At 44.4% G+C, this 27,292-nt stretch overlaps 2 protein-coding genes across 2 annotated transcripts; one reads left to right on the top strand and one right to left on the bottom strand.

The window, feature by feature from the left end:
- Positions 1-2,491: 2,491 nt before the first annotated feature.
- Hars2 (histidyl-tRNA synthetase 2, mitochondrial) lies at positions 2,492-11,989 on the bottom strand. The gene is made up of 13 exons (XM_042692178.1): positions 11,767-11,989; positions 10,275-10,349; positions 9,589-9,708; positions 8,938-9,033; positions 6,711-6,836; positions 6,508-6,615; positions 6,047-6,145; positions 5,672-5,765; positions 4,761-4,888; positions 4,433-4,675; positions 4,148-4,264; positions 3,560-3,706; positions 2,492-2,757 (listed from the first exon to the last, which is right to left on the bottom strand). Exons 1-13 carry the CDS (start codon positions 11,872-11,874, stop codon positions 2,698-2,700), a joined length of 1,521 nt encoding a protein of 506 aa, XP_042548112.1. The 5' UTR covers positions 11,875-11,989; the 3' UTR covers positions 2,492-2,697.
- Positions 11,990-12,121: 132 nt separating this feature from the next.
- Hars1 (histidyl-tRNA synthetase 1) lies at positions 12,122-26,907 on the top strand. Its single transcript, XM_042692044.1, has 13 exons — positions 12,122-12,272; positions 12,520-12,609; positions 18,513-18,632; positions 19,908-20,003; positions 20,992-21,117; positions 22,182-22,289; positions 22,426-22,524; positions 22,745-22,838; positions 22,972-23,099; positions 23,187-23,429; positions 24,363-24,479; positions 24,708-24,854; positions 26,466-26,907. The coding sequence occupies exons 1-13, from the start codon at positions 12,183-12,185 to the stop codon at positions 26,535-26,537; spliced, it is 1,530 nt and encodes a 509-aa protein (XP_042547978.1). The 5' UTR covers positions 12,122-12,182; the 3' UTR covers positions 26,538-26,907.
- Positions 26,908-27,292: the final 385 nt, after the last annotated feature.

Genomic DNA, 27,292 nt, shown 5'->3' with positions numbered 1-27,292 from the left:
AGCAAGACAAGGATTCTGATCAAGCTGCCAATTTTTATTTTTCACACAAGGGTATTTATATGCTTGGACTTAGGGTGTGGTGAAAAGGTGGTCTTTAGTAGCTGCAGGGTGTTTACTTAGGGGGTGGTGAAAAGGTGGGATTCTGTAAACTCAGCCTCAGGTGGTTCCAGTGAGATAGTTAAGCCTATTATGTTTGAGAGACTTAACTTTTGGCTCCCAACACTAAGCCTTCTTTTGAAGCGCTATTTATGGATTCTAATTGTCCCTTTTACCAGCGCACACTAGAGGGGTAAAGCCCTAACTACACCAGTGTTTACAAAGGCACGGAAGAAAAGCACTTTTTGAACTTGGGATCCTGTGTGCAGCCCTGGGGCTTGAGTTTGTTTGCCTGAGTTTATTTGCTCAAGGTTAGTGCTCAAACCGCTGGAACCCAAGCTCCAGAGCATTTTCCTTCCCTACCCTCCCTCCCCCCCAATTAAAGTCTCAAGGACTTTCCAGGCAGGCTTGGAACCTAGATCCTCACATCTGTTTTGTCAGTAGCTAGGACTACAAACATGAGCCACTGGCACCCAGCTTGGGACCACCACCATTTGGTTAAATCAAACTTTTCTTCAACTGGGGAACATTAATTCTTTGATCTGTTATTTAATCACAATATTAGACTTGGGAAGGCAGGTCATCGGCATCACCATAAGATATAAATAAAGCATTCTGGCAAATGGCTCAATATGTTTAGCTATATGTCTTTAAGTTCAGTGGGAGACAAAAAAAAAAAAAAGGAGAAACTGTGGCAGTTTCCTGCACCAAATACAAAAGTTTCCGATTCCAGGTGCCAATGGCTCATGCTTGTAATCCTAGTTACTCAGGAGACTGAAATCTAAGGATCATGGTTTGAAGCCAGCCCAAAGAACAGTCTGTGAAAAGTAGCTAGGGACATTTCTACCAACATTTTCAGCCCCAAGTCCTTCCTCTTGCCATTTATTTGCTCTCTAGTATTTTTTTTTCCAGCCCCTCAATGCTCATGAGACTTCTCCAGACTTCATCTAAGGACTCTTGCCACCAAGGGACAGCTGCTGCTCACTGCCTTCTCAGGGAGGGGACCAAATTCCAGCCTTTTACCCCTATTGTCGACTCCCCTTGTCAGCTGGAAGTAGCCAGAGAGAATCCTCACCCTATTTCATGATTATTAAAAGGCTGGAATGTAAGGTCCACTCCAGGATGGCTAGCAGACTCCACCCTCCTCGCAGCAAAGTCTCCACCCAGTACCTGCGTTACCTAGGCAACTGGGACACCTGGAAGAGGTCACATCTGCATCCTCTGAGGTCACATCTGAATTTGATGTTGCTACACCTTTCTCCGCCCATACCCTAGATAAGGCCTAGCCCAGGCCTAGACACCACCTCTGCTCTTTTCTAGCTCTTTCCTCTCTCTTTCCCAGCTCTCTCCAGGCCTTTCCCAGCCACGTGGAGTGCCAACCTTGCCTGGTCCCAGCAGGTGTACTGAATAAACCTACCCCTTACCTGAAAAAAAACAAACAAAAAAACCAGTCTGTGAAACTCTTATCTTCAATTAACCACACACAAAAAAAGCCATAAGTGGAGCTGTGGCTCTAGTGATAAGCACCAGCCCTGAGCAAAAAAGCTAAGGGAAAGTGCCCAGACCCAGAGTTCAAGCCCCAGTACTGGCACCAAAAAAAAGACACATAAGTCAGGACTGTGTCCTCTCAAGGATTTTATATGGACTATGCAAATAAGTTCCTTAGTAACAAATTACTCAACTACTTCCCTTAATATTTTATTTCACATGTTATCAAAACACTTCTAGAACAACCTTCATGACAGATAGGAATAATCAGAGTACTGATTCTGGCACAGAGAATGGGCAGATCAGATCTTCATCTTGTCAAGTAAGTTACTAAGTTCAACATTCAAGAAAATAGAGATATGGGGCTGGGAAGGTGGCTCAGCGGTAGAGCACTTGCCTTGCATGCCTGAGGCCCTGGGTTCCATTCCCCAGCACCACATAAGCAAAAAGAAAAAAAAGCTGGAAGTGGTGCTATGGCTCAAGTGGTAGAGCGCTAGCCTTGAGCTGAAGAGCTGAGGGACAGTGCCCAGGGCCAGAGTTCAGGCCCCACGACCAGACCGACCCCCCCCCCCGCAAAAAAAAGAAAAGAAAGATAGCCCCACTGCGGTTACCAGTAGATGGGATCAAAATAGGCACTGCCATGCTCTTACGATAGCATCTCTATCTTCAAAGCAAAAAACAGATACTATTCATCCTTTCTATCTTTCCAAAATTCCATGGACAGGCCAAGGGCTGGATGTAGGCAAATTTTTCAGAAGCTACAGTAAAAAGCTAAATATCTGGCTTCTGATATCATAGGTACAGGATCTTCAGCCTGATGTGAGCCTTGCTCATATTAACCACCTCAGCACCTCTTGACAGCATTTTACAGCATTTCAAATTTGCGTTTGCAGTTGGAATGTGTCTTTTTCACATACCAGCCATCTGCTTCCATGCAGAGTAGCTGCTTATACTAGCTCTCAAGTCCTCAAGCCTTCTGTCATTCTTTATCCGGGAAAGACAGAGGACACAGAAGGCACTTGTCACTCATGCTGGCCAGCTGTTAAAGTCCACCAGGAACTCAATCCTATATGAAAACTTTTCTACAAAAGGCAGCAGATGGCAATCAAGCAATCAAGACAGAGACAGTTGCTTCTGAATTTCAGCCACAAGATTTTCCCGTTTAATGGCCACCTGAAACATAAGAGAATTCTCATGTGACAAACTCCAAAATGATACTGGCTGCTCAGCCAATGTTTTTCCAGATTCATTTCATTTTGCATCCATTTTCACTATTTATACAACCAGTAAGTTGGGGAGTGGGCTTCAAGCTGACCTGGAGAATATATATTTTCAAGACTAGAGAATTCAAACAATGATCTGTTTCTTTTGTTGACTAGTCTAAAAAATACCACATCATTTGTTCATCCTGCTCCCACAGCAAATGCTCACTAGTTATAATGGTTAGTGGTAACTTAAGACAGGTCTTTGTTTATATTACTATTAAGCCCAGAGATACTTCTTCAGCCAAAAGATCTGATTTTTTTGGTCAGTCATGGGGCTTGAATTCTGGGCCTGGGCACTGTCTCTCAGCTCTTCAGCTCAAGGCAAGCGCTCTACCACTTCAGCTACAGCACCTCTTCCGGTTTCCTGGTGATTTATTGGAGATAGGAGTCTCACAGTCTTTCCTGCCCAAGCTGGCTTTGAACTGCAATCCTCAGATCTCAGCCTCCTGAGTAGCTATGATTACAGGTGTGAGCCACCAGTGCCCAGCAAGATCTAATTTCTTAAATAATGTGGGAGCTGTGTGTGTTGGCACCCACCTTGAGAACCTGAACTCCAGGACTCAAAAGGCTGAGGCAGAAGATTTCAAGTTCAATAACAGCCTGCGCTACAATAATAGGTTCCAAGCCAGCCTCAGCTGCATAGCAAGCCACTCTCATATAATTAATTTTGGGAAGATTTTTGGCTACTATTTCTGCCAGCTCCCACTCACCTCCTCTCTGCTGGCCACTGAACGGAGCTTGAGGGTACCTTCCTTTTGTTCTTGCTCACCAATAATGACCACCAGTGGAATGCCCATGTCCTCACAATAGTGCAACTGGGTTAATAGTTTAGGGTTCTCCTTATATAGCATCTCTGCCTGAAAAAGATAAAACAAAGCATTTAGACTGACCACAGCACATAAGCCCTAAGAACATGTATGTCTAAGGAAATAAAAAATAAGTGGCTAACCCTCTAGTGATAGCCTAAAAGTCTTTTTTTTTTTTTGGGGGGGGGGGGAACAGTCCGTTCCTGGGGCCTGAACTCTGGGCCTGGGCGCTGTCCCTCAGCTCTTCAGCTCAAGGCTAGCACTCTACCACTTGAGCCACAGCACCACTTCCGGCTTTTTTCTTTTTGCTTATGCGGTGCTGAGGAATTGAACCCAGAGCCTCATGCATTCAAGGCAAGCGCTCTACCACTGAGCCACCTTCCCAGCCCCCCTAAAATAGTCTTGAGTTCCACCCTAAGCATAAGGTAGATATATGACTTGCTCATATATCTCACATATACCTAGATGGTTCAGACATAGGCACTACCATACCTTGATTCCAGCATCCCAAAGTTCTGCAATTATCTTTAACCGTTCTCGAAGAAAGTTCTTTTGGGGTGTAGCCACAAACACTTGGGTTTCTGAGGTCCGTACCTTCTCACCCAAAATCTGATTTAAAGATAGACCGGGGGCGGGGGGAGGGGGAGGGGAGTAAAACTATTTTTAAAAATTTCTTCTATATTGATAATTCACAAAAAAAATAATAACCAGAAACAGCCCAACCACACCTCCAGAAATAGATTATAAAACACACACCTCATGCCTACTAGGACATACCTTCATCTTTTGCTCCACAATGTAGAAGATTCGCTCTACTCCAATGCTCAACCCAACACATGGCACCTTGTAGCCTTTGGGGTCAAACGTGGCAACCAGATCATCATAGCGCCCACCAGCAGCCACACTGCCTACATTCAAAGACTCTACTCCAGCTTGAGCTGCGGGCTTCAGCAGTACTGCTTCATAGATCACTCCTGTATAATAGTCCAGGCCCCGGGCTAGACTCAGGTCAAAGGAGATCTGTAGGAACAAGACTATAGTCACTCCCAGACCAGACTCAAGAGAGCTAGAGCTCAGTAGGAAGTCCACACCCAACTAAACTTACCTTCTCAGCAATTCCAAATAAAGTCAGATATTCAAAGAGCAGCTTCAGGTCCCTCAGACCCTCCAAGGCTTGCTTGCTTTGTGATAGTCGGGGATCCTGGAACATTTCCTCTAGTAGGGATATCCCACCTAGGGAAAGAAGTGTAGAAAAATAAGCTCTATTCTATTTACCCAGATGTGAGTCATCCACATGTGTGTGTGTGAGCGCGCGTGCACACGCCTGTATTGGGGTTTAGGCACTGTCCAACTGTCCTGGAACTTTTTTACTCAAGGCTGGTACTCTGCCACTTGAGCCACAGCTCCACTCCTGATTATATTTGGTGGTTAACTGGAGATAAGGGTCTCACGAACTTTCCTGCCCAGACTGACTATGAACTGGGATATTCAGACCTCAGTGCCCTGAGTATTTCATCCAAACTTATATGTAATAGGCTCTAGCTTTTCCTCCTCTTTAAAAAAAAAAAAAAAAAGATGATGGTGATCCTGGTCTCATATGACCAGACCCTCCTCCTCTTCCACCTCTACTTTTACCATATAAAGATGCAATGTATTTATAAGTAAAAGAGAAATTAAGTTCAGGCCAGACTCTTAACACATCAATGGAGAAAAGCTATTTCTGAGTTAGAAGTTTAACAAATTTCACTCTCAGCCTGGTTCTCAGTTTTGTTTTGTTTTTTTTTTGGGGGGTCCAGTCGTGGGCCTGAACTCTGGGCCTGGGCGCTGTCCCTCAGCTCTTCAGCTCAAGGCTAGCACTCTACCACTTGAGCCACAGAGCCACTTCCAGCTTTTTTCTTTTTGCTTATGTGGTGCTGAGGAATCGAACCCAGGGCCTCATGCATGCAAGGCAAGCGCTCTACCACTGAGCCACCTTCCCAGCCCCTGGTTCTCAGTTTTAAGGACTCTGGTTCTTACCATGACATTGCACATAGTCCCCAATTCGATCAGCCACCTCAGGAGCCAGGCCTTTCTTCACAACCATCTCGTGTCTCACATCTTTCCAAGACATCTGTATAAACAGCAAGATGTTAGTTCAGCCTTATAATCTTATAGTTAACTAGAAAATGACATTTCATTTTCATTCAATATGCCATGAGTAGAATAGCACACTTGGAAAAATCAAAGGCAGCTTAAGATATCCAGGCACAATCCCTATATAACTTATTTCCTGGCCTTCTCCCACTAACAATTCACTTCTAGTCACTGCCTCCTTATTCATCTCTATGGTATAAATTTGGAACAAAGAGATAAACCCAGACAGGATCTGCTTAAGTACGTTTGCTTCATTACCTTGTCTAGTTTATCCATGGAGGCACAGATGGTACGGAACTTGCTTTCAGGAACACCACACACAGCAAACATCCCATCTACAATCCGCCGGTCATTGACCTTGTGAATCCAAGACAAGTAATTTAAGTACCCTGTCAATGCCCTATGGAACTTACTTTTGGGAACATCACACACAGTAAACATCCCATCTATGATCCCTAGTCACTGACTTGTGAATTCAAGGCAAATAATCTTTCCCTCAAAGCAATGGCTGTCCCTAGTCTTCCAGCTCATAAGACATAGGCTATACCAGAAAGGAACAGAAAGGAAATTGCATAGGAAAAGAAAATTAATGTGTGTGTCACACAGTGAGAGTGAGGGGGTTGGGGGGAGGACAGAGAGACAGAGACAGATAGCCAGAGAGAGAGAGAGCATGCATCTTATCAAGTCTAGACTTCCCCAATCTTCAGCCCTAACCTCACCTTAATGAGAAAGTCCCCCAGTTGCAATCCACTAAGGATTTCACAAATGATTTTCAAACACTCTGCATCTGGAATCATAGGGTCAAACTGACCAGCAATATCAAAATCCTGCAGTAAAAAAAAAGTACAGGATAAAACAAAACGCTGATCAGCCAATTCTCAGGTTAACTACAAAATTATACTGTATCTTTAAGGTCACTTACACACTGGCAGAACTCCCTGTAACGACCCTGGACTATGGCAGGGCTCTCCCTGCGCCACACCTTTCCAACTTGGTAACGTTTCATCTTCTTCAGTTTATTCATGGCCAGATAACGAGCAAAAGGAACCTCACATAAATAGATTAAGGAAGAAAGATAATATATTCAAAGCTTAGGCCCACCCATAAAGACATTAGGGAAGACTGGGCCTCTATAAATTGGGATTTGCTATACAAGAATAAGGGTCTTCTCTGTCTTGTTTCTTACTACTCATGGCATATAGTGCTTGACAGTATGTGTCAAGTGAAGCAATCATATGCAAAACTGAAAGCTGATGGGACAAGGAGGATGGGAAGTGATGGGAAGGGGAAACAAAGGAGGAGGCTACAATGCTTGATAAGAAATGTACTCATTATCTTGCCCATGTAATTGTAACCCCTCTGTACAGTATTTTCACAATAAAAAAAATGACAAAAAAAAAAAAAAAAACTGAAAGCTGAACAGAAAAGACAGAAAACAGATGAAAAAAACAACCCAAGAAATACAGGTGTGGGACCATACAGGTCCCAGTTATATCAATACTCAATGATCTCAAAATAGTTAAAACTGCAGATTCTAAATTTGCCAATAATTTCAATCCATATTTCTAAAAGGACAGGCCAGCGACCATGCATTTAACTCCCAGAATATGTGTTTAAAATGCAATTTTTTTGAGCCAGCAAGGTTGGATTATGCCTGTAATCCTAGCTACTCAGGAGGCTGTGATCTAAAGACTGCAGTTCAAAGCCAGCCTGTATAGGAAAGTCTTGAGATTCTTTTTTTTTTTTTTTTTTGAGGGGTCCAGTTGTGGGGTCTGAACTCGGCCTGGGCGCTGTCCCTCAGCTCTTCAGCCACTTCCAGCTTTTTCTGCTTATGTGGTGCTGAGGAATCGAACCCAGGCCCTCATGCATGCAAAGCAAGCACTCTACTACTGAGCCACCTTCCCAGCCCCCAAGTCTTGAGATTCTTACCTCCAATTAAACACACACAGACACACACACACACACACACACACACACACACACACCCAAAACAGAAGTGGAGCTGTGTTGCAGTAGAGTGTTAGCCTTGAGCAAAAACTGAGGGACAGTGCCCAGGTCTACAGTTCAAGCCCCACAACCAACAAAAAATAGAAATTACTAGGGTTTGAACCAGCAGTCCATGTTTCTACAGATTTCCCCCAGAGAAATACTGAAATTAAGTGGCAAAAAGGATAAGAGCATAATAAGAAGAGATCAATTTGATTAAAGTATATTATATACATGGATATATCACAATGAAACCCTTTGTACAATGAATATACACTAATAAAACAAAAAGTTAAAAAAAAAAAAAAAAAAGGAAGAGAGAAGACAGACTGGCTGGGCATTGGTGGCTCACGCCTATAATTCTAGCTACTCAGGAGGCTGAGATCTGAGGATTGTAGTTCAAAGCCAGCCTAAGCAGGAAAATCTGTAAGGCTCTCTCTTTTATTTTTTGTTTTGTTTTGTTGTTGGTCCTGGGTTTTGAACTCTGGACCTGAACACTGTCCCTCAGCTCTTCTGCTCAAGGCTAGCGCTTCTACCACTTGAGCCACTGTGCCACTTCTGGCTTTCTGAGTGGTTTATTGGAAATAAGAGTCTCACAAACTTTCCTGCCCAGGCTGGTTTGAACCACAATCCTCAGTTCTCAGCCTCTTGAGTAGCTAGAATTACAGGCGTGAGCCACCAGGGCCCGGCTCTGTGAGACTCTCATCTCCAATAAACCACCAGAAAACCAGAAGTAGCACTGTGGCTTAAGCGGTAGAGCACTCGCCTTGAGCTGAAGAGCTCAGGGACAGTGCCCAAGCCGAGTTCAAGCCCCATGACAAAAAAAAAAAGAGAGCCAGAGAGAGGAAGGGAGGGAGTAAAGGAGGGAAGGAGGGAGGGAGAGGAGAGAGGGAGGAAGGGAGGGAGGGAGGAAGGAAGGAAGGAAGGAAGAAAGGAAGGAAGGAAGGAAGGAAGGAAGGAAGGAAGGAAGGAAGGAAGGAAGGAAGGAAGGAAGGAAGGAAGGAAGGACAAGACAGGCTCAGACAGCAAAACTGCCTTCTGAGCAAAACTACAGGTTATTGCCAATAGAAGTATCCCTCCACACAGTTACTCTCCTCCCTTTTGTTACAGAACTCTCTGTAGCTCTGGAAAGAGAGGTCAGACTCCAGCACTCAGAAGGATACAGTAAGGTCATAGCGAAGGGACAGTAGTTCTCCACCTTGATCCTTCAGGTCATACATGAGCCCAAAATTCTCTTCAGACTTCTCCGTGAGCATATCCTAAAGGGGTCAAACAGAAAGGGCGCTGGTTCAAAGGATAACTATAGACCACAGCTAAGAAATTTTGTGGGACACTGAAAGCACATTAGGCAATGAAGTTTGTGAGTGTGTGTGTGTGTGTGTGTGTGTCAGTCATAGGGACTGGACTCTTGGCCTGGGCACTATCCCTCAGCTTTTCAGCTCAAGGCTAACACTTTACCACTTGAGCCACAGTGCCACTTCCCAATTTTTCTGCTTATGTGGTGCTGAGGAATCGAACCCAGGACTTCATGCATGCAAGCAAGCACTCTATCACTAGACCACCTTCTCAGCCCATTATGCGCATTCTTTTTTTTTTTTTTTGGGTCCGGTCATGGGGCCTGAACCCTGGGCCTGGGCCCTGTCCCTCAGCTCAAGGCTAGTGCTCTACCACTTGAGCCACAGCGCCGCTTCCACCTTGTTTCTTTTTGCTTATGTGGTGCTGAGGAATTGAACCCAGGGCCTTGAGCATGCAAGGCAAGCGCTCTACCACTGAGCCACCTTCCCAGCCCCCATTAGGGGCATTCTTTTCCCTACCTTTAGCTCAAATGCTGGTGTGTCTAATCCTTTTGCCCCGTGACGTTTAAAGCAGCTGACAACCGTATCAAGAATTTTCTCCCTCACAACCATCTGCTGGGGACTAAGATCCCTGGTACCCTGGAAAACAAAAATGTCAGTAGTTTCAAAACATGAAATAAGTATCTAAGACAAAGACATAAACTATGCTTATAATTTATAACCTATAGTTTTTGTTTTTGTTTTTTTGCCGGCTTGGGGCCTGAAGTCTGGGCCTGGGCGCTGTCCCTGAGCTCTTCAGCTCAAGGTAAGCGCTCTACCGCTTGATCCATAGCACCACTTCCGGCCTTTACTGCTTATGTGGTGCTGAGGAATCAAACCCAGGGCGTCATGCATGTGAGGCAAGCGCTCTACCACTGAGCCACCTTCCCAGCCCATATAATCTATAGTTCAAAAATCAATTTTAAAAAATGAAAGTGGAGCTTTTTTCAATTCAGATGATTCTGACCACAGATAGTATTATGGTACTGGGGATTGAACTTGGGGCCTTACGCATGTAAGGTAAGCAAGGACTCTACCACTTGTGCCACACCCCTATTCCTGTATTTAGATCTTTAATTTGATTTAAAAAGGGTCAGAGAGACAAGCAAAGTAGATGTCTATCTTCTATGGCACTCTGAGAAAACAAAGTAGTAAAAAGGCATTACCTTTGGTACCTTAATGACAAAATTTGGTTTCTCTTCACGTGGTTTCAGTTGAGATGTTAAAACTGCCTCTGCTATCTAAACAACAAAAAAAGGAGTACGAAATAAAACGCAGCACCTCATGATGTAGGTTAGACATGTGGCATCTCCAACCAACCCCATGGTCCACCAACCTGTAAAGATTCTGTTTTCTTTTTTCTTTTTTGCCAGTCCTGGAGCTTGAACTCAGTGCCTAGTCACTGTCCCTGAGCTTCTTTTGCCCAGGCTAGCACTGGATCACTTGAGCCACAGTGCCACTTTTGGCTTTTTCTGTTTATGTAGTACTGAGGAATTGACCCAGGACTTAATAGATGTTATGCAAGCGCTCTACCACTAAGCCACATTCCCAGCACCCCTAAAAAGATTCTTGACACTAAGCAATGAGATGCCTGAGCACCATTTTATCTATCCTGATCTCCACCTACCACCCTCGAGAACCCGCATTGTAACTACTATTACACAGGTAATATAGGACTGTCTTCATCTCTTAAGTGACTTCATTGTATTTGAGTTTATAAAAAGTTTAAGCTCCTAATATCAATAAAAACCCAAAACAAACACTATCCCTAATAACCATCTAGGTGTACAGATTAGCATGATCTTTTCCAGTTCTCAGTTCCTACTCCAAGAGCAAAAATAAGAATTCTGTTTATCAGCTTAGGGAAATGCAATTTGAAGATATCAGAGAAGGAACCAAATAACAAAGAACAACCCAGGAATAGAGGAAAAGAAATGCTTTTCCTGCTTCAACTAACTTTTGAAAAAGAAACAAAAGCTCTGAACCCTGCTGTGCAAGAGAGCACAAAGCATCTTCTCTGAGAGCACTAGGGATTTCCTTAAGTAAGGCAAAACACCAATCACCAATTTTATTGCCAGCAGGCTAATGTCCTTTCAGAAATGGGGGGGGGGGGGGGGGAGGGAGGGTGTTAGTTCCAAAATACCATAGGATATTCTCTTCCTCAAAAGAAACCTAAATCAAGTCCACAATCCCTTCTCTGTAATGTCAAAATCTCTTTAATGCCAAGTCTCTGAAAACTAAAAGTGTGTTTCTGAAATTCATGTTGGGGTAAATTCTATTGCGAACTCAGTTTATTAATGGTCTTTACCCATTCCATTTACATTTGGCTTAAGAAAAAAAGTATGAATTTGACTCTAAGGATTTCAGATGGATTGTGTATCTGTATGAAAATACTCCTTTTCCAGGTATCTGTAAATAAGTCATTGGAGCTTTCCACTGCCATGTCCTTGGCTGCTGCGAACTGAAAACAAAAAGCTCCAACCTGCCAAGACTGGTCTCCGTATGAAATACCAAGACCTCCAAAAGACTTAGTTCAGTTCTGTTACAAAGTGGTCACTCAACAACAGCAACAACAACAACAAAAAAAACCAAGGACGCACAAGCCTATGCCGGGACAGTCAGGAGCCATCTCCACCAGGCTCACCTGACCTGGCTCACCTGGCTGTGACCACCGACCGTCCGGATGCTCACGGCATGGGGAGGTCGCACCAGCTGGCTGAGCAGGGCAGCCCAAGCCTTCCGGCATAGGAGCCCGAGCTGGGGCATCGTGCTGCGGGACGCCTGATTTCCAGGAGAGAAGCCAAAGGCCAGCGAACAAGGCCGGGAGAATCTCCAGGAAAGAGCAGGACGCTCAAGAGGCTCACCAGGGGCACCTAACTCATTCGGCAGGAAGTGCTCAGTAGACTTAGATCCGGACAGCCCAAGCTCCCTAACCCGGAAGCGGTTTCTGAGTTCCACGGAGGCTCTCTAGGCCTGGAAATCAGAGTCTCGGTAGCCGGAAGTCATCCAGGCTCAGGCTGCGTTCACCCCAGCCGGTTTGAAAGGCGGGCAGCTAGCTCCAGGTGGCCGGCAGAATGGCAGATCGTGCAGAGCTGGAGGAACTGGTGCGGCTTCAGGGAGAGCGCGTGCGGAGCCTCAAGCAGCAGAAGGCCAGCGCTGATCAGGTATGACGCAGGAGACAAGGGAAGGACATAAAGCGAGGTAGTCTGGCTGGAGGACAGCGTTGTGGAGGACGGGACTGGGCTCGTAGGGAGGATGGGCTGGGATGGAGAGATAGCTAGGGCGGATCCTGAGAGAAGGATGGCTGGCCCCCAGTCGAAAGACTTGTTCCTGATATGGGAAGAATATCGAATGAATGATGTGAAAGGGAGAGGGACGACGAATAGCCGAACTGATTCTTTTCCCCAACAGATCGAGGAGGAGGTGGCAAAACTCCTGAAACTGAAGGCACAGCTGGGCCCTGATGAAAGCAAACAAAAGTTTGTGCTCAAAACACCTAAGGTAATACTATTCCTATAAGGGAAAAACACCTAAGGTAATACTATTCCTATAAGGGGAATCTGAGAGAATTTCTAATCTACTCAAAAGGGTGGATAGATCTGCTTTCCTGAACTAGGTCATTGAGGAGGAGCTGAAATATTGCAGAGGAAACGATCATTGTTCTGGCTACTGGGCTGGATTGAACTCTACTTGAGTCATATTGGGATGGCAAAGTGATGACAGAAAGGAGGCCAGCTGGGTGCCCAGCCTGCTTCTGTACCCCTTTCATTCAGTAAGCTGTCATTGAGTGCTTACTACTATGTCCCTAGTACAGTACAAAGTTCTAATCATACCATGCTGGACACTGCAGTCTGCCTTCATGTATCTTCCATGCTACTGAAAGAGAAAACTTTAGGACAGATAATCCCACACATGATTAAGCAATTGTAAGTTGTGGTTAGTAATATAAAGAAATTGATATGGATGCTCAAAAACATGAGTGCTAGAGTCTAAGAAAGCCTCACCAAGAAGGAGTACACTATAAACCTCTGAGATGGATACAGATAGCCAGAGGAAGAGGGTAAGGAAAATAGGTCCATAGAATGTGGAAACCCTGACACAAGAAAGAATGATGGTACTTTGATAATCTCTAGGAACTAGAGGAGGATCTATATACAACCCAATAGAGTAGGAAAGTAGAGTGGAATGAAGGTAGAAATTTCCTAACTCATCTCCAAGATTTCACTTTAGGTGTCACTTTCTGGAGGTTCTATAAACAGAAGTATTTATCCCTTCATATAGATTTCCATGGTCTTTCATACATATTTCTGTTATTGTAACGACTTTGTGTGTATGTGTGTGTGAGCGCACATGTGCGTGCACACACATACCAGTCTTGGTCTTTGAACTCAGGGCCTAGGTGCAGTCCCTGAGCTTTTCTGCTCAATGATAACATTCTTACCACTTCAGTCACTTCTGGCTTTTTTGGTGCTTAATTGGAGATATGGGTCTCACAGATTTTCCTGTCTGGGCTGGCTTTGAAGTTCAGTCCTCAGATCTCAGCCTTTTGAGTAGTAAGGATTACAGGCATGAACCACTGGTGTCCACCTAAAACACATTTTTCTTTCTTTTGTTTTTGTTTTTTTTTTGGGGGGGTGGTAGGAAATAATAGAAATGTTTATTATCTTGATAATGGCAATGATAACATTGTTGTATTAAAATATCAGGTCTGAACAAATTAAGCATTTAATGTATTTTCAAATTGTGCTGTTGCATTTACAATTCAATGTTAAAAATTAGCTGTTGATTTAGATGTCTGTTAAATTTTCAATATAATTGAAGGTTATAGCCGCAACAGAAAAATCAAGTTCAGTCAGTGGAGGTCTTAGAGTTTAAAAACAAATACCTTTTGTGATCATACTTCAACATATTCAAGACAACTTAGTATTTTATTAAGCATGACTAGCAGCAGAAGTCATAAAAGCTGGAACAATTTCTTTTTTTTGGGGGGGGGGGTCCAGTCGTGGGGCCTGAACTCTGGGCCTGGGGCACTGTCCCTCAGCGCTTCAGGTCAAGGCTAGCACTCTACCACTTGAGCCACAGCGCCACTTCCGGCTTTTTTCTTTTTGCGTATGCGGTGCTGAGGAATCGAACCCAGGGCCTCAGGCATGCAAGACAAGCACTCTACCACTGAGCCACCTTCCCAGCCCTGGAAGAATTTCTTTTAGAAAAAGAATTTCTTTTAAAAACACTTTTCTTTGAGCCGGGGTCTTGTGGCTCACACCTATAATCCTAGCTACCGGGGAGGCTGAGATCTGAGGATCACTGTTCAAAGCCAGCCCAGGCAGGAAAGTCCATGTGACTCTTATCTCCGATCAACCACCAGAAAACCAGAAGTGGCGCTGTGGCTCAAGTGGTAGAGCACTAGCCATGAGCTGCAGAGCTTAGGGACAGCCCCTAGGTCCAGAGTTCAAGCCACACTACCAACCAAAAAAAAAAAAAAAATTAACATCAGCCCAGCACCAGTGGTTTATGCCTGTAATCCTAGCTACTCAGGAGGCTGAGATCCCTGGCAGGAAAATCTGTGAGACTCTTATCTCCAATGAGCCACCAGGAAACCTGAAGTGGTGCTGTAGCTCAAGTGATGAAGCAGTAGCCTTTAGCTGAAGAGCTCAGGGACAGCACCCAGAACTCCAGAGTTCAAGCCCCAGGTCCAACAAAAAAAAGAAAAAAAAATATATTAACATAAGATAACTCAGGCCAGGGCTGGGAAGGTGGCTCAGTGGTAGAGTGCTTGCTTTGCATACATGAGGCCTTGGGTTTGATACCTCAGCACCACATAAGCAAAAAGAAAAAAGCCAGAAGTGGCGCTGTGGCTCAAGTGGTAGAGCGTTAGCCTTGAGCTGAAGAGCTGAGGGACAGCGTCCAGGCCCAGAGTTCAGGCCCCATGACCAGACCCCCAAAAAAACAAAGATAACTCAGGCCGGGCACCGGTGGCTCATACCTGTAATCCTAGCTGAGGAAGCTGAGATCTGAGGATCTCGGTTCAAAACCAGCGCAGGCAGGAAAGTCCGTGAAACTCTTTATGTCCAATAAACTACCAGAAAACCGGAAGTGGCACTGTAGCTAAAGTGGTAGAGTGCTAGCCTTGAGCTGAAGAGCTGAGGGACAGCGCTCAGGCCCAGAGTCCAAGCCCCACGACCAACCAAAAAAAAAAGATAGCTCAGTAATGTGGAGATAAGACTTTCAAGGAGTCTTTCGTGACCAAAAAAATTTTGTTTTGTTTTGTTTTTGTGTTGGTCATGGGGCCTGAACTCTGGGCCTGGGCGCTGTCCCTCAGCTCTTCAGCTCAAGGCTAGCAATCTACCTACCACTTGAGCCACAGCACCACTTCTGGCTTTTTCTGCTTCTGTGGTGCTGAGAAATTGAACCCAGGGCATCATCCATGCAAGGCAAGCACTCTAGCACTGAGCCACCTTCCCAGCCCCAAAGTTATTTTTGTAATAATGTGTAATTTGCTTTTTTCACTGTGTTAACATTTGCTCTGAAAGTGCATAGTTATCACCATAACTATGTAATTAGAACTCCTGGTCCTATAGCAGAAATCAAGACTAGACTAATCAATACAGTTGATCCTTAGTATCCTGGAGATGGGTTCCAAACCTCATGTAGATAACAAAATCTGAAGTTGCTCAAGTTCCTTCCATAAAATCATGTAGTATTTACATATAAATTAAGCACATCTTCCCTTATACTTTTTTTTTGGGAGGGAAGGGGTGGTAATCAGTCAGAGACTTTACCTCAGTCTAGATGCTGTTCCTGAGTTTGCTTTTTTTTTTTTTTTTTTTTTTTTTTGCCCAAAGCTAGCACTGTACCACTTGGAGCCACAATTCCACTTCTAGTTTTTAAGTGGCTAATTGGAGATAAGAGTCTCATAGAGCCAGACATTGGTGGCTTACCCCTGAAAGCCTAGTTACTCAGGCTGAGATCTGAAGATAGCAGTTCAAAGCCAGCCCAGGCAGGAAAGTCTGTAAGACTCTTATCTATTTCCAGTTAACCACCAGAAAGATGGAAGTGGAGCTGTGGCTCAAAGTGATAAAGTGCTAGTCTTGAGCAAAAGAACTCAGGGACAGTGCCCAGGCCCTGAGTTCAAGCTCTGTGGCTGACAAAAAGTCTCATAGACTTTCCTGCTGGGGCTGGAAATACTATTATGTGGGATGTATACATTAAGCACAAGTGATTCTGGCCTTGTGTAAAAAAAACAAAAAAGCTCAAGGACTTGGGCCCACAGACCATAGAGCCAGCAAAAACAAAAAACAACCAACCAGTCTTTAAGAAAGTGAAACTGGGGGGGCAGGGGGAGGATGGGAAGTGATGGGAAGGGGAAACAAAGGAGGAGGCTACAATGCTTGATAAGAAATGTACTCTTTATCTTGCCCATGTAATTGTAACCCCTCTGTACAGTATGTTCACAATAAAAAAAAAAAAAAAGAAAGTGAAACTTCTGTGGAGGTTAGGTGTAGTATCAAAAAAAAAGAATATTCACAGTTCACTGAAAGTTCATTGAAGTACTCCTTTTACTAGTACACATCTATGTCAGTTTAGATATACTTCATTTACTTCTAAAACAGATATTGAATACAAGAAGCACATAGAAGAATCATCTGGAGCTGGGAATGTGGCTTAGTGGTAAGGTGCTTGCCTAGCATTCATGAGGCCCTGGGTTTGATTCCTCAGTACCACAAACACAGAAAAAGCCGGAAATGGCACTGTGGCTCAAATGGTAGAGTGCTAGCCTTGAGCAAAAGAAGCTTAGGAACAGTGCCCAGGCCCTGAGGTCAAGCCCCAGAATAAAATCATCTGTCTTTTATTAAGGCATATATTAAAGATCTGCAAAGATGTCATCAATACTATTATTCAGGTTTTTTTGAAAATGATTATATTTGCCAGGTGCCAGTGGCTCACGCCTGTAATCCTAGCTACTCAGGAGGTTGAGATCTGAGGATCTCGATTCAAAGCCAGCTCCAGCAGGAAAGTCCGTGATTTTTTTTTTTTTGTCGGTCTTGGGGTTTGAACTCTGGGCCTGGACACTGACCCTCAGCTCTTCAGCTCAAGGCGAGCGCTCTACCACTTTAGCCACAGTGCCACTTCCGGTTTTCTGGTGGTTTATTGGAGATAAGAGTCTCACATACTTTCCTGCCCAGGCTGGCTTTGAATGGTGATCCTCAGATCTCAGCCTCTTTAGTAGCTAGGATTAGAGGTGTGAGCCACTGGCACCCGGCCAGAAAAAAAACTTTTTTTTTGTTGGTCATGGGGTTTGAACTCTGGGCCTGGGCACTGTCCCTACACTTTTTAGCTCAAGGCAAGCACTCTACCTCTTGAGCCACAGCACCACTTCTGTCGCTGAGATTCTTATCTCCAATAAACCCCTCAGAAAACAGGAAGTGGTGCTGTAGCTCAGGTGGTAGAGCACTTGAGCTACAGAACTTGAACTGAAAAGCTGGGGGACAGCGCCCAGGCCCAGAGTTCAAGCCCCATGACCGTCCAGAAAAATAAAAAGAAAATTCTTATATTTTCCTAAAATATTATGTGTTAATATTTGATGGGTACACTAATATATTATTTTAGATTTTTATTTTTTAATTTCTAGTAACAAAATATTGATAGGTATAATGTACTTTGGATTTATATTGAGTGAAGAGGTCCTAAGACCAAAGACTTTAGAGTAGATTGTAAAAGCCAAGACTAAAAGATCTGACATACAAGAACAAAGTTGTTCTGCCACAAATTTGTTATGAGGCATAAACTGAAGACTTCTCACCATCTTCCTCAACACCTTTATCTGTACAATGTTTCTGTCTAATCTGGGTCCTGAGTTCAAGCCCTGTAACCTACAAAAAAAAAAAAAAGAAAGAGAAAGAGGGAAATAGGAGTAAATTTGATCAAAAATACATTATCTGCATGTATGTAATATTATAATGAAGTCCCTTTGTATAATTAATTTATACTAATCAGAAAAAAGCATGCTAAGAAAGAAAAGTCACCTTACAAACTTTAGCATTCAACTCATTGTTCCAATTTGGTTTGGTTATATGCTTATCATCAGGCAGGTCTCTTCTGTTAGGCAGAAATACTCTTATTCCCAGAGTTGTCAAAAAGCTGCTTAGGAAAAAAAATGTTTTAAGAAAAATATTTTAAGAATCAAACCTAAAAGGGAAAGTGATTTAAAAGGCAAGTAAATAAGTATAGAAATCAATAAGGAATGGTTTGTATTGATTTTACTATTCAGTGGCCTGTTAAAAAAATCTATGTTTGACACAGGATTTGCTTTCCCTGTTGGTGCAAACACAGTTATATATTTTCAGAACTTATTATTGTCTAGCTTACATCTCTTCCTTGGTTCTTTGGTTAATTTTGACTCCAAGGGCACAAGAGACTACAGTCCCAAGCATATGGCAGTTCGGGAGAAAGTGTTTGATGTAATCATCCGCTGCTTCAAACGCCATGGTGCGGAAGTGATTGATACACCTGTGTTTGAACTAAAGGTGAGAGATGGGTAAGAGGAAGCTACATGATTGAAGAATGAGTATAGGAAACCAAAATAGATAATAAGAGAGTATGAGATTACTAGAGTTAGAACTTCAACATAGGAATGGGGTAGAGGGCAAGATACGAACAGTTCAGTCCAACCAGTGTACAAATGTTTCCAGTCTTACACTGAGAATGTACAAATCAGAACACTGATTTGCATACTGGGAATTTTAAGTGTTCAGACACTTAAAATCTGTCAGTGTGATAAATGAAATCTGTTATCTGTTGAAAACATGTGAGGGTACAAACTACTGTAAAACTATTAAGACATTCTGTTTTGGCTTTTAATGTTGTTCAGATTACAGATGTTTAAAAATAAAACAACCACTGGTCTGTAATGCACTCCCAGAATCTTATTCTCAAGAAAAAAATTAACATTTCTTAAAATGTTATTTTTTGGGGGGGTGGTCAGTTGTGAGGCCTGAATTCTAGGCCTGAGCGCTGTCCCTCAGCTCTTTAGCTCAAAGCTAGCACTCTACCACTTGAGCCACAGCACCACTTCGGCTTTTTCTGCTTATGTGGTGCTAAGGAATCATGCAAGGCAAGCACTCTACCACTGAGCCACCTTCCCAGCCCAGAAATTTTGTTTTTAAATTGGAATAACCTAGCCATCTCACAGGATAACATTAGTGAGAAAATAAGCATAGAGCTTCTTACTAAAGAGTATATATCTTGGGGCTGGGAAGGTGGCTCAGTGGTAGAGCGCTTGCCTTGCATGCCTGAGGCCCTGGGTTTGATTCCTTAGCACCACATAAGCAAAAAGAAAAAAGCCGGAAGTGGCGCTGTGACTCAAGTGGTAGAGCGCTAGCTTTGAGCTGAAGAGCTGAGGGACAGCACTCAGGCCCAGAGTTCAGGCCCATGACCGGACCCAAAAAAAAAAAAAAAGAGTATATATCTTTAAAAAGCAATATGTAACTAATTGCTCTATACATCACCTCTAAGATAAAATAAATTTTTAAAAAGCAATGTTAGCTCTTATAAAATGTATATTAGCCAAAAATCAACAATGTTTATTTTTTATTATAACTATATCAAGCATGTAAGCATTGGGATAAAAAGAAGGAATATAGACAAGTTGAAATTAGGAATGTTAGGATAGTAGTTTTTTCATAATGTTCTTTTAGGAGATGAGGATGTAGTTCAGTAGAGAGTGTTTGCCTAGGTCTATCCTTAGCACCACAAAAAAAAGTTATGTTTATTGTCATCACAGTTCATTATGCTCTCTCTAGGAAACACTGACTGGAAAATATGGAGAAGACTCGAAGCTTATTTATGACCTGAAGGACCAGGGAGGGGAGCTGCTGTCCCTTCGTTATGATCTCACTGTATCTTTCTAACCTTCAGCTCTTGGCCCTTACAGAGCTGGGGCTACTTCTAACCCTTACATTTAGGGATAGACAGACCTAGGTAAGATTAAACATAAAGCCTTTGGCAACTAGTGAATTCTTTCTGCTGTAAAGTAGGATGAGACTTTGGCCAAGCAGAGTGTAGCCTTAGAAATCTGAATGCTAAAAAAGAAAAGAAAAGAAAAGAAAAGAAATCTGAATGCTGGGTGAGACCTTACCTTTCTGCCAGGGTTCAGTTCCCAGAATAGCTTTCCCCTGCCTAGGTCCATGGGCAAAGTTCATTTTAATTGACCAAAATTACATTTCCTTTGCTTGTAAGCTACAGAGACTCAGTCATCTGCTTAGGGATTCCCTATGGGGCCCATTTCCTGCTCTGTGTCAATCTGCCCAAGGGAGATACTACCAAATAGGAAGGAGCCTTGATCTTTTTTTTGGAGGGGGCGGGGGCGGGCAGGCCAGGCTGTCAGACAAAGATGCCAACTTGGTATCTGATGCTTTATGCTCACTGGCGGGCACCCTACCCCCTGAGCCAAGCCTCTAATCCACAGAGCCTTGTTTGTTTTTTTGTTTTGTTTTGAACTCTGGTCCTGGGCGCTGTCCCTCAGCTCTTAAGCTCAAGGCTAGTATTCTACCACTTGAGCCACAGTGCCACTTCCGGTTTTCTGGTAGTTAATTGGAGATAAGAGTCTCACGGACTTTCCTGCCCCAGCCGGCTTTGAACCAGATCTCAGCTTCCCAAGTAGCTAGGATTACTGACACGAGCCACGGGCACCTGGCTAACCTTGGTCTTTTCTGAGGCTTCAACTGTGGTAGCACAGTTGATTCTTTCTCTACCTTCAGAAATGCTGTTAATCTTACGGGCAGTGGCTTTTCCCAGACAGGGAGGGGTTAGACCACAGCTTCTGTAGGTGATGATAATTTCCAAACAGCAATAGGAAAGGTGTTCTCCTTAACTCTCTGTCATCAGGTTCCTTTTGCTCGGTATTTGGCAATGAATAAACTGACCAACATTAAACGCTACCATATAGCAAAAGTATATCGGCGGGATAACCCAGCCATGACCCGAGGCCGATACCGGGAATTCTACCAATGTGTGAGTGTTGAAAAAAGGGCAGGATGGGTAATTCAGACCCTCTCTCAAGTCAGTCTCTCAACAATCTGTTTGTTTTTTGTTGGTCAAGGTGCTTGAATTCTGGGCCTGGGTGCTGTCCCTGAGCTCTTCAGCTCAAGGCTAGCACTCTACCACTTGAGCCACAGCACCACTTCCATTTTTCTGGTGGTTTATTGGAGATCAGAGTCTCAGGGACTTTCCTGCTCAGTCTGGTTCCTAACTACAATCCTCAGATCTCAGCCTCCTGAGTAGCTAGGATTACAGGTGTGAGCCATCAGCGCCCAGGAAATCAGTACATATGTCAAGTACTGTGGTATCCTGAGTAAAGTGGATGTCCTTAGATAAAGCACTTGCATTTTGATATTTTTATATAGATTTCATAATGAAGAGGAAATGTTCCCCATTTTAAGTATTCAACAGATAAAGAGATGGTAGGGGTAGAACTCTAGGCCTGGGCACTGTCCCTGTACTCTTCAGCTCAAGGCTAGCATTATACCACTTGAGCCACAGTGCCATTTCTGGTTTTCTAAGTGGTTTATTGGAGAGAAGAGGCTCACAGACTTTCCTGCCCAGGCTGGCTTTGAACTGCAATCCTCAGATCTCAGCCTCCTGAGAAGCTAGGATTACAGGCTTGAGTCACTGGCACCCAGCTAGGTTCAGTGCCTTTTATATGAAACTATAGTGGTAGGATCAATGAGAAATTTCTACGTGAGATATCAAATTATCACAAGTGATGGCAGGACTTCTAGTGGATGGGAAAGAATATCAAAGGAAGAAGTTGGAGGAATTAGGAAGGAGGTAATGATAAAGTAGATAATGAAGGACATAGAATCCCATATATGGAAAGGATACCAGGACTGGTGGGAAGCTCAAAAATGCTGGACTTTTCCTCTGAGCTGATTATCAGACATAGAGAATGAAGTGGGGAAGTCCTTCATGTGCTTCAGTGCAAACAGACAGCAGAGATCTTCAAAGCAGAACTCCCAGAAATTCCTCTTTAATATAGTTCAACTCTTGAGGTCCTCTGTCTACCCCTCTCCCTACAGGATTTTGACATTGCTGGACAATTTGACCCTATGATCCCTGATGCAGAATGCCTGAAAATCATGTGTGAAATCCTGAGTTCACTTCAGATAGGCAACTTCCTGGTCAAGGTCAGAGCTAAATGGGGTTGGGAGGGCAAGGCAGGACCTGGCTTCTCGTAGGAGAAAGTCCTATTATAAGGAACCAATAGCCCAAGGAACCAAGACTGTTGAGGCTATTAAAGAGATATGCCTTGGGTCCCTACAGGTAAATGACCGGCGCATACTAGATGGGATGTTTGCCGTCTGTGGTGTTCCAGATAGCAAGTTCCGTACCATCTGTTCCTCGGTGGACAAGCTGGACAAGGTAATGACCCAAATGCCTGATTCTTTTTCCCAGAACCCACGCCTCCTTGAGCAATGGAAAACGAGCATTAATGTTTACCTCTATGCCCACTAAAGGAGGATTAGCTCCAGCACGTAGGTTGAAAGGCAGCTTCTGCTTCTAAGACTGTTCCCCAAGAAGGGACCACCTCTGCTCTGTGGTAGGGAAGCTGCTCAAAAGCCCCTGACTAGTGTCTGCCTAGGTATCCTGGGAGGAAGTGAAGAATGAGATGGTGGGAGAGAAGGGACTTGCACCTGAGGTGGCTGACCGCATCGGAGACTATGTTCAACAGCATGGTAAGGAACAGAACCCCGCCTCCTCAGTAGCCATGCACTGCCCTCCCTCTAAAATTGAATCTGTGTATGTGTGTATTCATGTGCACGTGTACTTGCAGTTTAGACAAAAAGATAAGCCAATCTGTCTCCCTAGGTGGGGTGTCCCTGGTGGAGGAGCTGCTCCAAGATCCTAAACTATCTCAAAACAAGCAGGCCTTAGAGGGCCTGGGAGACCTGAAGCTGCTGTTTGAGTACCTGACTCTGTTTGGCATTGATGACAAGGTGAGTCAAAATGGAAGCCTTGTCTGACCTTAGGGACTTTGGATCTAAGATCCTAATCTAGTAGTGATCATGTCCTTGTCTCCACAGATCTCCTTTGACCTGAGCCTTGCTCGAGGGCTAGACTATTATACGGGGGTGATCTATGAGGCTGTGCTGCTACAGACCCCAGCCCAGGCAGGGGACGAGCCCCTGGGTGTGGGCAGTGTGGCTGCTGGAGGGCGCTATGATGGACTAGTGGGCATGTTTGACCCTAAAGGGCGCAAGGTACCATGTGTGGGAGTCAGTATTGGAGTGGAGCGCATCTTCTCCATTGTGGAACAAAGACTGGAGGTAGGTCCTAGGAGTGACATCTTGGAGCTATCAGGAATCTATGCTGGCATATCCAAGACCCAGATCTTCCTCATGACAAAATACTTACCATACTACTGCCATGTGGTAGGCACTGTTTTTTCTGCTTTTCATGCATTAGCTCATAAGGTTCTGAAATTTACATGTTTTTAGGTGAGGATGCTAAAGTACTTAAGTAATAAAAATTGAAAAAAACTTTGCTCAAAGACATGGAACTTGTAATGGCAGAGTCACACTGTGAAACCAGAAAGTAAATATCCTTAAATCTTCCTCCTTACCACTCTGTAATGCTCTCTGTCAGTAGGAAACCCAGGTCATGGGATTACTCAAGTGTTTATTTCAACTTTGTAGACCTAGAATAATACCAAGGAAGCTCCAGAGGGCTCAGGCCTTTCTTATTGATGCTGCTTTTCATTTCTTTCTTTTTTCTTTTTTTTTTTTTGGTTGGTTGCGGGGCTTGAACTCTGGGCCTGGGCGCTGTCCCTGTGCTCTTCAGCTCAAGGCAAGCACTCTACCACTTGAGCCACAGTGCCACTTCTGGTTTTCTAGTGGTTTTTATTGGAGATAAGAGTCTCACCACTTTCCTTCCCGGGCTGCCTTTGAACCACGATCCTCAGATCTCAGCCTCCTTAGTAGCTAGGATTCGAGGTGTGAGCCACCAGCGCCCGGCTCTTACAGATTCTTAATCAGATTGTTTGAGATGAGCTGGAAGTTACCTTTGCCCTTCTCACAGTCACATACAAGTCAGTTAATTTCATGTTTTCTAAGAGCTACCTTAACCCCAGTTGCTAAAAGAGAACACTGTTGCACTTCCCTGGTTGCACACACTGAGTTGAGCCTAGTCTCAGAATCCTTACTAGAGTCTGCCCTATATGCTCCTTGGAAGTGTCTCTGACTTATCTGCCCCTTCCCCAGGCTTTAGAAGAGAAAGTACGAACCACAGAGACACAGGTGCTTGTTGCATCTGCGCAAAAGAAGCTGCTGGAGGAGAGACTGAAACTTATCTCAGAGCTGTGGGATGCTGGAATCAAGGTACAGGAGGCAAGCCCTTGAGTGGCAGCAAACTTGAGAGTGATAGGCACAAACTAAATAAAATTCACCCATGGTATCTAAATAAAATAAATGAAATAAAATTCACCCTTAGAAGTGACATTACTTCTTGGACTGGATGTAAGAGCAAGATGCCAGCTTGGGCCCCCAGGAAGTTGTCCCTGAGGATAGCAGAGGACAACTCTCATGTTCTGCCCTGGTCCCTTGCAGGCTGAACTGCTCTACAAGAAGAACCCAAAGTTACTGAACCAGTTGCAGTACTGTGAGGAAACAGGTATCCCACTAGTGGCCATCATCGGTGAGCAGGAGCTCAAGGATGGGGTCATCAAGCTCCGTTCGGTGGCTAGCAGAGAAGAGGTAAGGATTCAAGCAAGAAGTCTATGCCCATTTGAGACCTGAGCAAAAGCCTAGCATTCATATAGAACCAACTTTTAAAGAACCTAAGGCTTGCCAGGCACTGGTAGCTCACACTTATAATACTAGCCACTCAGGAGGCTTATCTCTAATTAACTAGTAGAAAACAGGAAGTGGTGCTGTAGCTCAAAGTGGTAGAATTCTAGTCTTGCACAAAAAAGCTCTGGAACAGCTCCCAGGCCCTGAGTTCAAGCCCCACAACCAGAAAAAAGAACCTAAGGGGGCTGGGAAGGTGGCTCAGTGGTAGAGCGCTTGCCATGCATGAATGAGGCCCTGGGTTCGAGTCCTCAGTACCACATAAGCAAAAAGAAAAAAGCCGGAAGTGGCGCTGTGGCTCAAGTGGCAGAGTGCTAGCCTTGAGCTGAAGAGCTGAGGGACAGCACCCAGGCCCAGAGTTCAGGCCCCACAACCAGACCCTCAAAAAAAAAAAAAAAAAAAGAACCTAAGGCTTAACCTGTTAATTGTGGTAGTTAAAATCTTTAATCTTGGCCAGGCACTAATGACTCATGCCTGTAATCCTAGCTGAAATCTGAGGATCTCAGTTCAAAGCCAGCCCAAGCAGGAAAATCTATGAGACTCTTATCTCCAATAAACCACTAGAAAACTGGAAGTGGTGGTGTGGCTCAAGTGGTAGAGCGCTCCCCTTGAGCTGAAACACCCAGGCCCTGAGTTCAAGCCCCAGGATGGTGGGGGGGTCGGGAGGGGACTTTAATAGTGGGTCTGGGAATGTGGCTTTAGTAATAGAGTGCTTGCCTAGCATGCATGAAGCCCTACGTTCAATTCCTCAGTACCACATAAACAGAAAAGGCCAGAAGTGGTGCTGTGGTTCAAGTGGTAGAGCACTAGCCTGGAGTACAGAGAGGCTTGGGGACAGAGCCCAGGCCCTACCTGAGTTCAAGCCCCAGGACCAGCAAAAAAAAAAAAAAAAAATCTTTAATCTCAAGAGATATGTCAGGGCTGGGAAGGTGGCTCAGTGGTAGAGCGCTTGCCTTGCATGCCTGAGGCCCTGGGTTCGATTCCTCAGCACCACATAAGCAGAAAAAAAAAGCCGGAAGTGGCGCTGTAGCTCAAGTGGTAGAGTGCTAGCCTTGAGCTGAAGAGCTGAGGGACAGCGCCCAGACCCAGAGTTCAGGCCCCACGACCGACCAAAAAAAAAAAGAGATATCTGTCAGGGCTGGGAAGGTGGCTCAGTGGTAGAGCACTTGCCTTGCATGCGTGAGACCCTGGGTTCGATTCCTCAGCACCACATAAGCAAAAAGAAAAACGGCCAGAAGTGGTGCTGTGGCTCAAGTGGTAGAGCGCTAGCCTTGAGCTGAAGAGCTGAGGGACAGCACCCAGGCCCAGAGTTCAGGCCCCATGATTGCACCCAAAAAAAAAAAAAAAAAAGATATCTGTCTTTCTGGCTTCTCCAAGAGGCACTGCCTATTCTGGAGTATCTGATTGGGTTCCTGTTACCATCTGAGCCAAACATGATACCTAAAAAAATATAATCATTCAGGGAGCAGTGGAGTGGAAGATGCTCATGCTCATATCTTCTTCTCCCATCCTGACCAGGTGGATGTCAGAAGAGAAGACCTTGTGGAAGAGATCAGAAGGAGAACAAACAAGCCCCCTTGCATCTGCTGAATTAAGTGATCTATCAGAGGAAGCTGGACTTGGCAATATTTAAAACCAAAACAGAACTACATATGTACTTCAAAGCTTGGCACACTTCAGGTTTCAGCAGAACATTCGAAGAGTTTTCAGAACAAAATCTAATTTGTTTCTGTTATGATTATTTTATTGGTAATCACTGGCAAAAAAAAAAAAAATGGCCAGGACTATGCCTATACGTTTACAACTATATTACTACTTTCTATAGAAGACCCAGTCACTGCCTCCTAAACTTCTGGAATGGACCTGAGGTGGCCTCAAATGCAAGAGGACCCCACACCAGTTGGAGCAGATGACTACCCACAACCTATCACCAAAGGTCCAATAAAAACACTCAACCATTGGTTCTTGTCTGTGTCACTCACTGATGCCTAGCTCTCTTTTCCTCACTAGAACCTGGGGCACTCATTTAGACCACATAAGCGGTGGAAAAGAGAAAAGACACAGAACGGCCCACCCGTCTTTTCTAGGGTGAATGGCGCATCGGGAATATCTCGCCGGGAGCGCGCACCCTGTCTGAACCACTCTTCAGGAATAGGACTTTTCCCTGACTGACTGGCCAGCAAGGGGTTTTATCTTTCCACCCGAGGGTCTGAGAGCCCACCGCGCACGTGCAGTGGATACCTCCACCCTCGGGAGGCGGGGTCGCGCACAGAGCCAATGAGAGCTTGTGGGGGTGGAGGGTAGGGAAACTTCCAGAGGCGATCTGGGGGAAGGAAGTCATAAAT

The sequence above is a fragment of the Dipodomys spectabilis genome, unplaced genomic scaffold (assembly GCF_019054845.1).
Source record: "Dipodomys spectabilis isolate Male_0828 unplaced genomic scaffold, ASM1905484v1 ptg000147l, whole genome shotgun sequence".
NCBI classification, from domain to species: domain Eukaryota; kingdom Metazoa; phylum Chordata; class Mammalia; order Rodentia; family Heteromyidae; genus Dipodomys; species Dipodomys spectabilis.
The sequence above is the reverse complement of the archived record's forward strand: the minus strand, read 5'-3'. Positions and strand labels throughout refer to the sequence as shown.